The sequence below is a fragment of the Bubalus kerabau genome, chromosome X (genome assembly GCF_029407905.1).
Source record: "Bubalus kerabau isolate K-KA32 ecotype Philippines breed swamp buffalo chromosome X, PCC_UOA_SB_1v2, whole genome shotgun sequence".
NCBI lineage: Eukaryota > Metazoa > Chordata > Mammalia > Artiodactyla > Bovidae > Bubalus > Bubalus kerabau.
In genome coordinates, this window is record NC_073647.1 from 20,799,704 (window position 1) to 20,809,685 (window position 9,982).

General features: G+C 53.3%; 1 protein-coding gene across 1 annotated transcript in view; it reads right to left on the reverse strand.

Annotated features, from left to right (window-relative positions):
• The window catches only part of HS6ST2 (heparan sulfate 6-O-sulfotransferase 2), a 420,829-nt gene extending 413,389 nt beyond the window's left edge, over positions 1 to 7,440 (reverse strand). Inside the window, exons 1-2 of the mRNA XM_055563915.1 lie at positions 7,013 to 7,440; positions 5,629 to 6,147 (exon numbers count right to left, since the gene is read on the reverse strand). Coding sequence (XP_055419890.1) covers positions 5,629 to 6,147; positions 7,013 to 7,440 — 947 coding nt within the window. The remainder of the gene's footprint in view (positions 1 to 5,628; positions 6,148 to 7,012) is intronic.
• Between the last annotated feature and the right edge of the window lie 2,542 nt (positions 7,441 to 9,982).

Genomic DNA, 9,982 nt, shown 5'->3' on the forward strand with positions numbered 1-9,982 from the left:
TGAACCTTCTCGGGGACTTGACCTTGAGATGCCATGAGGATGCCACATCCAGCCACAGTGCCTCCCTCCTTCTAAATTTTGTTGTTTGCTCATTGTTTATTCCCGAAGTCATGTCTGACTCTTTGGGCCCCATGAACCGTAGCCCACCAGGCTCCTCTGTCCATGGGATTTCCCAGGCAAGAACACTGGAGTGGGCTGCCGTTTCCTCCTCCAGGGAATCTTCCCCACCCAGGGATGAAACCCGTGTCTCCTGAGAAGCCAGTTTCTTCCTAAGAACAAGCCACCTATTCTCAGAAGCCTTTCCAAACAGATCTCTCCTTTTTCTGGCCTGCTCCTCATCCTTTAGAAAGAAAAGGGCCTTAGAAAGCAACCTGTTTAAGTCTCCCATTTTAAAGAGGGGGGGAGGACCTGCCAAATCACTGGTTCCTCCCCACTCCCCACCTGTCTATACTACATAGTTCTGCACTTGTACCATAATGAACTTGAGGCTGAAGATGGTAACCTCGGCTTTGGGGGATTTGTCTGGGCTCTAATCTCCTCCAACTGCCAGCGCTAGGCAGAGGTCATAATACTTACTCCACAAAGTTTGCTGATTAGACCTAAACTGTTACCTAAACAGATGAACTTTTCTCTATTTTTAAAATGTATTCCAATAAAGGTACGACATTTTAAAGACATTATTGATATTCAAATCATTTTCAAACAAAACCCATCTTCTTTATTAAATATCTAAAACACCAAATTATTCCATTCTACTGTAAGTTCTGTGAGAGCAAAGATGACACATCTCTCCTGGAATATAATGGGCAGCTTCGCAAAATTTTGTTTCACGAATGACAGATAGAAGAGGTGACCATTCTTTAATGTCATTTCACACTACTTAAGTTGATGACAGATATCTAGAAAAGACAAGCTCTAACATTCTTATTGCCACGTAACAGCACTAGTCTAAAATTACTATTAAGAAAATCTAATTCCAAATAGCTTTTTATACCACCTTGAGAACTTTGAGCTTGTCTGGGATGCCAGCAACGTATTTGCCATCCGGGCAAAGATGTTAATTTATCATGGTGAATTTCTTCCCCTCTCCTGGGAAATACACGTGTGCAGGGCAGGAGGCAATAACAGCTCTTAGCATCCTCGGCTAATTGAAGCTACACCTGTGAGAATCCAGTGGCCTACAGCTTGAGGGACCAGAAGGACCGCACCACTGCCTAAACTGATCCATTCACTCACTGCCTTGCCCTGTACCACATGCCAGTCTTGTCGTCCTGCTTCACTGCATGAGGAAAGGAGTAGAGCATGGGCACCTGAGCCATGAGCAGGCTCACGCACTATGGACTTCTTACCAAGACATGGCTGTGTCAAAATAGAGCCACCTTGGGAATTCCCTGGCACTCCAGTGGTTAGGACTTGGTGCTTTCACTGACGAAGCCCGGGTTCAATCTCTGGCTAGGGAACTAAGATCTCAGAAGCCATGCAGCCAAAAATAAATAAAGCCACCTTTAAACAAAAGGAAAAGAAAAGGAAGCCTTTACTACAAGTATTAAAAAGGAGTGACCACAAAGAAGACAAAAGAGAGAGAAAGCTGTGCTCCATAGAAATGCCATATTTCCTGTAAGTGATAACCTAGTGGATTTCCTGTAAGTGATAACCTAGTGGATTCTAGGTGAAAATTAATTACTCTTCCCCTATGACTGCTGCAAAATGTAAAGATGCTAAATGTCTAAGATGCACCATGAATATGACGATCAGATTCTCTGACTTGGGTAGCTGAGGAAGCTGATCTTCTCCCGCCACCAGCTGCCACCCTAGTGTGCCAGCCAGCACAGTGCCCGGGGGAAGAATGAGCCTGGTGCAGTTTCTCGATGCCCAATTCTGAGGTCCTCCCACAGACTCAGGGATGCACTAGAGTTGGCTACAAACAGAGGGAATTTGGCCTGAGAAAAAGCCTGCAGAATCTGGGAGTCAGCAGAACTGATCAGCAACCATGTTTTGATACATTTTCAAAAACAGTCTTGGGAATTCTCGAATGAGCAGGATTTTGCTCTGGCCCCTAAACAACATATTCGCACACAGAGGCATGAAATGCAATTTCTAGGTTTTTTTTTTTTTTTAAAACAAATACGATTCTTAATAAACTGGTGCCTTTTGCCAGCCAAGCACTCTCTCTTTGTCCTCTCCAGGCAGCGTGATGGCAGCCGTTTGCACTCAGCAGTTATATATCACCCGAGCACTTCTAGAATGTAGCAGTGGGAGCACAATTCAGGTCTTGGCTTGCAGCCTCCATGGCCTCTCATGCCGGCCTCCCCCCACCATGGACAGATGTAGTGAGTCAGAAGGTGTCCCTTGTCGCCACTGATGGTTCCTCCTGACACTTATTCACCAGGCCCCCAGTGTATTCTCACCCTGCTCAGCTTTGCAGTGATTCCTGCCTTGGCAATGAGACGCCCCTTTGCCAACCAGCCACCAGACCTTCTTCTGGTGAGCATAAAGCTTCAGGGAGGTAGAATTCTATTTCTCTCCCAATGGCTGCGGCAACCCTGGTCCAATCACTCATTCAAACACATGTGTAAAAACAACTGGAAACGCCGATAATGTAGGTGATAATACCACCAGTGAGCATCCATGGAGTGTTCACTTTGTGGTAATGACTCACATGAAATACCTCACTGTGCTTTTGCAAAAAAAAAAAAAAAAAAAAAAAAACAAAAACCTTGCTCATGGAGTTGCCGTCGACAGAGCCAGGGCTGTGGAATCAGCCCAAGCTGGAGCAAGATCCTTGCTGTGTCACTAAAGAGTCCAATGACCTTGAGAAAGTCCTTCAACCACTTTGGGCTTCTGTCTCATCTGATAAATAGGGAGACTTCTGCCCACTCTGCCTTCTTGCTACCGACAGTGCAACTTTACAGAGACATAGCAGAGATAAGGGATGGCAAAGCTCATCAGGAACCAGAATGCACTCTCCACACAGATAAGGCTGGGACAGGCTCGGGTCCAAGGTCATGCAGCTGGTTCACGGCTAGCCTGGAACTGAGGCCCAGGCGTCAGAACTCCCAGGCCAAACAGACGGAGCTGCTGTTCTGCTCAGCTCAGTGGACCACAGAGCCCACCAGCAGCTGGCATGGAAGGCTGTTCCACACAGGAACTCCCCGCGGCTGACTTTGTCTCCTGAGACCAGCTCCTCGGCCTCATGCATCACCGCCAGCACAGATGTTTCTGTCTCTAAATTTGCAACATACACACACACTCTCACTGTCACACGCTTGTGTACACCTTCTCTCACACAGATTATCAGAATTCACAGAACTGATCCTGTAAGCAGTCAGCATCCTGGGAAATACTGGAACCCTCCAGCTATGACTACTCTTTAAGATGACGATTTCTGGAGGTGGGTAGGAATTAAGGAAATAAAGTGCCTTGGGGTAGCCACGTGTTTCTCTAGCAAATTTTACTTCATTTTGGTGAATATCAGAAGATCCAAGTAACTCTGACTCTTTAGAAAGTGATTCTTCCTTTATTAGACTAGATGGCACTGTGGTATCACCCTTTTGATGACCAAGGAAATCGTATTTCATGTCAAATAATTTTGCTTCCACTGGGGACTGTCCAAGGGTCCTCGTTATCCTATGGAAATTTTCTGAAGGAACCTGCCAGAGGACAGTGGCCATCAAATACACAAGATCACAATGACAATAATATGTGTTTACACACTATGTCACACTACCTGTCCAAAGGGATTTTAAAAGGCACATGTGCCTTGTGGAACTCCAGAGAGGGCCGGGCCATAGTAGCCAAGACTTTGTTTTTTCCTCCTCTGCCACAGCCATGGCTGTGGAATTCGATTTTTGCCCTCAAGAGTTTTGTTTTTTTTTTTTATAGCAGCACCTTTCACTACACCTACAGGCTCCATTAGCAAGAGGAATTATTTTCAATATTGCCAAATTGTTTGTGAACATCTTAAACCCTAAAGTCTTGTGGTGACAATGGCTTACACAGTTCTCACAGTGGATTGAGGTGGCAGCCTTCCTAGGGTTAAGGTTCTCTTAGGAGGTTGGGAACAGGGGAGGTTAGTGCTGGAAGGGAAATGAAAGTTCAACAGATTTTCCCAGAAATCCAGCATTCAGAAAGGACACTGTAAACTGAGGGATGGGAAAGTGAGTAGGGGGTGAGGTTTCCTCTAAATCTCAATGATGACCAGAAAGTTGGAGGGCTCCATTCATCTGGGGCTGGACAGAAAAACCCACATTGGCTGTTGCATTCCAAGAGGTACCAACAAAAGGTGATAGTGTCTGGAGCAGAGCAGCCCTCACCATGAGAAGGGAATGGGGAATCTGTCCAGGGAAGCAGCCTCTGTAGCAGCAGCAATCTCCTGTGGTCAGCTCGGTGGAGAGACAGAGAGCATGGCCATGTCAACTAAACTCACCTTATACATTCCCGGCATCCCCTGCAGCAGCCCTCTCTGTTTTATAGAGAGCAGCAGAATGGGAGCCCTGACTGGGGCAATTGCACCCCAAAGAGTCCTTCCTACTCCCCACTTTATGGCATTCCCTGACCTCCAGCAACCAGGCATTGCAGCTGGCTGGAGGAAAATGACCTCGCTTCAAAAGTGACTGGCTTTTCATAAAACAGCTCTTTCAGCATCAGCCCTAGGTTCCCAGCAAGTGGACTGGCAGTGCCCTGCTCTAGGGCTCAGGAATTTGTAAATCAGGAGAGGTTTCTCAAGACTGAGCCCCACACGGGATCCGCAGCAGCGTCCCAACCCGCCCTGCAGCCCGCGAGATGCCCCTTACACTCGCAAAGCGCAGGGGATGCCCCGCGTGCAGCCAGTAGCCAGGGGCACAAGCTGGGTACTGGGTGTCCGCAAACAGCCGCAGAGGGACATTTATTCGCCCAAAGAGAGTAGAGCCAGCGGAAAGAAAGGAAGAGCGAGGCGACAAAACTATGGAAGGAAGAGGGAAAAACACACACACACAGAAAAGGTTAAAGAAAGGACGGGAAGCAAAGTGAGAAAGGAAAACGGAGGGAGAAGGAAAGAGCAAGCGGCCAGGAGCTGACAAGATCCCAAAGCAAGAGAAAGAGAGGCGAATAGACGAAGCGAAGGGAAAGGCTGGGGAGGAGGGGGAAGAATGCGGGATCGTCAAAAAAGAGAAAGGCGGCTTGGGAACCTGGGCGCAGAGAAAAGAGAGAAGCTGGAGGGGCTCAGGCACGCTACACGGAGAGCGCGGCTCTTTCCGGCGCTCCAGTGAGGAATCTACATTCTGTACCCTGTCCCGGCGGCTGCCAGGGGTAGAGGGGTGGCGGGAGGGGGGCTCGTCCCGGGCCTCCCAGCCGCTTCCCCCCGCGCACTCTGAGCCGCCAACCAGGCCAACCCGTGTGCAGACACAGGAGCCGTCCCGGGTAGGAATAGACAAGCTTCCTGCGGCCGCCACAGCGCCGTGCTCCCACGCGCCAGGGCGCCAGGCGCCTGCCCAGCCCAGCTCGGGCGCCACTGCAGGGACGCCGAGGTGCTCCCTGGGTCACCCGCACCAATCGGCCGCGCCTTCCGATCCTCTGCCCGCCCGCCGGGCCGGGTCAGCGCCCCAGCTCGGCTCGGGGGGCCCTGATCGGCCGCGGGCGCGCACTCACCTGGACGGTCTCAGCCTGGCATCGCGCTTGCCGTCCACCACGGCGGGCACGCAGCTGGTGAGCTCGGTCCAGTCGGCGTGCAGTCCGCAGCTCCAGCCCGTGGAGAACCTGGAGAAGAGCCAGGTCTCCCTCTTACCAGGCCGATGGCAAGTGCATTTCTTCTGACCCACGCGGCACTCACACGGCTGCTCCAGCTGGATGTTGCGCACCAGGTGGCGGCCGAAAGTGGTGCCTCCGGTCTTTTGGATGTGCAGGAACACGATCAGGTCATCGCCCTTGATGTCGAAGTCTACCTTGCGCAGAAGGTCGCCGCGGCTGAAATTGTAACGGGGCACGAACCTGGCGGAGCTCTCATCCTCCGAGCGGTACGGGTCCGGCAGCGGGGAGCTGAACGCCTGCAGACGGAGGAGCTGGCATTCTGTGCCGGGGCACACGTATTGGAGGACGATCACCGCAAATAGGAAGAGCATCACCAAAGCCAGCAGCAGCTTGTTGGATTTCTCATCCATGTTCCCGACGCTGGGGGAAACCCAAGCTCCTTACGTCAATCCCGCAGCTCAGCCCGCGCTCGCCGCGCGCCCGCACCGCCCCTCCCCTGGCGCCGCGGTTGCTCCCCTTTCCCCCTCCCTTCGGCACCGAGTACTCCACCGCGGCGGCGGCGGCGGCGGCGGCGGCGGCGCCCTTCCCCGCTTCCTTCCTTCCCGGCAGGCTCAGCGCTGTGGCTTCTGCCGCACACCCCTCCTCCCCCCCACCCCATCGACTCCTTACCGCTGGCTGCCTGCCCTCTCCCCGCACCGGAGCTCTCTGGAGCGGCTTCGCGGGGTTTCATACCAGTGGGACCCCGCCTGCCCCGGTTGCCCCACTCCCCAACTCATACCACGGGTCCGAGCCTCCGCTCATCTCGTTCCACTCTCGGTGGCTCCCTAGTTCCCATCCCCATCCCGCTTCGCCCACCGGACTCTCCCCGGGGCTTCTGCCCCCAGTCCCTTTGGCGCGCACGCCGCCACCTCCTCGCCTGCCCAATCTCGGGCTCCTTCACCGTGCGCCTCCGAAACCCTGCTCTTGCCCGCACCGGGTTGCCCACCTTGGGGGCCGCCTCGAGGGAGCTCAGAGCCCGGCGTTCGGAGTTCCCCTGGGGGAATGGGGTCCGCGAGCAACCCGACTTGCTAGCTGAGACGCTGCGCTAAGGGTGCCCGCGGAAGCGCGGGGAAGGAGCCGCAGCGTAGCCAAACGCACGCCGCTCCCCTCCAGAGCCGCGAGCCGGCCGCCGCGGGCCAGCCGGAACTTTGCGCCCTTTCCTCTCCTCGCGGTTGCTTTCCTTTCCCGCACCGCTCCCGCGCGCCCTGGCCCGGAAGCGCGAGTCCCGCTTTCGCCTAAAACGTACCTGGCTAGGGGACCGAAAATCTTGGAGAATATCGCGCCGAGCACGTGCTTCAGAGAGTGGCCCAGGGCGGCCAGGCCCCGGGTGAGCAGGGCCCGGCAGAGGGAGCCCAGGTCCCAGCGTCTCCTGAGGTCGTGCATCCGCCTGCGGCGGCCTCGGAGCAGTAGCGCGAAGAGAGGGGCGCGCGCGGCTCCCGCCAGAGAAGAAGAAGCCTTTAGGGGCTCGTCCAGGAGCGGCTGGGAGTTGAATCCGCGAGACACACCCCTAGGAGGGCCCGCGCGGACTGAGGCGGCGACTGATCCGGGCCGGCTTGCTGCCAATTCGGCCTCTACTCTGGAATGCCGGCGGGGACAGGTGGTGCGGGCGGGCGCTCCTCGCTCCAGTTGCAACGGCGGCCCGAGCGCCCGGGCTGCACACGCAGGCAGTGCCATTCCCCCCTTCAGGCAACTCAGGGTACTAAGGATCAGGAGCGAGCTTGAATTTATGTAATAATGCCTCACGCCTAAGAGCTCAAACCACTTAAGCAAAAGACCTGGGTTTTCTACTGTTTGGGGGGACGGAGATCACTCTAGTGAGCACATCACTACACTTTGGCTCGTAATTTCAGCCTCCCCTAAAATAGCAAAGGCGCAAATTGGACCTTTTCCCTCTCTCCTTGCCAATTTCCATTCTCCAACGGAAGCAGGGGCATTTTCTGAAAAGGTAAGTCAGCATGAAGGAAAAAGCATGACCAAAAAAAACGTTTCAGAATGAGAATTTGAGCTTTTTTAGAGCAGGGACTGGTCCTTACTTCCCTATTCTTTCTCAGTCCCCAGCATCAAGCCCCGTGCCTACAGGAAGGCTTCACTCATAAGATTCGTTAGAAGAAAGGCACATGATTAAATACTACATGGTGGGGGTGGGGGGGCATCTAATCCAAGGTGGTGTGACAAATGAGGAAGCAGGCCCAGAGAGGGAAAAGAATGTGCCCAAGGTCACACAGCAGAGCCTGAGGGTTTGAACCCAGGAAGCCATCCATTTCCTAACACCACCTCTTTTAATAAACAGGTGCAGAGCACCCTCAAGCCAAGTGTCCCGAAAGGCTCTATTCCGCTGCAGGACCAGCACTGTAAGGATTGGCAAGGGAAGAAGGAATGTCCCTTTAGAACAAGGTCCCAGGACTCAGGACTCTGACTATTCCCATCTGATTGATCAGGTATTGGGAACTGGTATTTCTGTGAATGAGTGTCCACTGGTGTCCAGTCCCACCTCTGCAGAAGGAACTCGGGCTGGCAGTGGTGTCTCAGAACAGTGTTGTTGGGGAGGTGGGGGCCCATGAGCTGAGTCCTAGGGGTGGCAGTAAGTCCCTCCAGAGACAGGCGCTCCCAGGATCTCCCTTAGAACATTTGATCCCTTGCTGAGCTCTGTTCATCCCTCGTCTATTCTCTCTGTGCAGTAAGGCAGTGAACACTGGTCTCCAGACCTGAGATTCTGTCATTTGCTTGCTGGGCAGCCTTGGGATTATGACTTGCCCCTCCTGAGCCTCAGTTTCCTCTGCTGTAAAATAGAACTAATTCATTTCTGACCATCTGGGTCACTGTGAGGATGGCCTTTGATGTTGATGTTTAGTCTCTACATCCGACTCTTTGCGACCCCATGGGCTGTAGCCCACCAGACTCTTCTCTCCATGGGATTTCTCCAGGCAAGAATACTGGAGCGGGTTGCCATATCCTCCTCCAGGGGATCTTCCCGACCCAGAGATTGAACCCCGATCTCTTACATCTCCTGCATTGCAGGTGGATTCTTCACTGCTGAGCCACCAAGGCTTCCCAGGGATGGGTTTGGGCAATTTCAAATGAGGCAGTGTTTACCTCCTGCTCTAAGCTCAGATGTGCCAACTGAGTCATAGGCCAGTGAAGGCAGAGGCCCTTCTCAGGCAATTTCACAGCTGTGCCCCTTGCCCTTACCTCCTCCCCAGACATCCCCAGTCCTGGTTGGACTTCCATGTGGCCCCCAAGCTACTGGGGACAGTGAGAGTCCCTTCGTCCGGTGGCAAGCATGAGGGATTCTTGAGAATCCTGCATTTCAGGCATTTCACCTATCTAGGGATCCCATATCTTGGGAGGGATGGGGGGGATCAGCTGATGGATGAAGGAGTCAGACTAAGGAGTCAGATGGCCTCCCAGAGAGCTCCCCAGATGCCCCCAGGCTTGTGGGACACATGTGCAAGGGCAGGTGAGGGGAGAGCCAGGGGAGCCGTGAGGATCGCTGAGGAGTTCAACTTGCCAGTTGTCCCTGCCTGCTCCCAGGCCACCCATTCGACTCCTTTGGTCTCTTCAGTAGGTGGCTCTCTTCATGGTGCCATATGAGGACCACCTCCTGCCCACCAATACATTCAATGGGTCCCCAGAGAAACACTTCTAGAACACAGTGGGTCACACATTCATGCCCCCAGTGACTCTTAAGAACTCTGGAGTTACTGCTCTAAGAGAGATCAGTGGGACTGGAACATGGGAAGGTGCCTTGGATGGGGGTGGGGGACTGGTAACCAGTATAGGAAACAGTCAGGATTTACTCATTTAGGTCATAAAGAAGGACACATGCACACAGTCAGTCTGATTCTCAGAGGAAGGGGCAGTCAGGGTGGTAGTTTTGCTCTGCACAAAGAAGGAACAGGATGAGGCTGTAAAGTCCAGCTTCTGAGATCGGATGTGTGCGCTCATCCACTTAGTCATGTCCGACTCTGTGACCCCATGGACTGTAGCATGCCAGGCTCCTCCATCCATGGGATTCTCCAAGGCAAGAATACTGGAGGGGGTTGCCATTTCCTCCTCCAGGGGATCTTCCCGACCCAGGGGTCAAACTCACATCTCCCAAGTGTCCTGCATTGGCAGGCAGATTCTTTACCACTAAGCAACCTCAGTGTATTTTAGAGTGACTATATACATCAGCTCCCTGGAGGGTATTTGCATTTCTACAACTTTCCTCTACCCT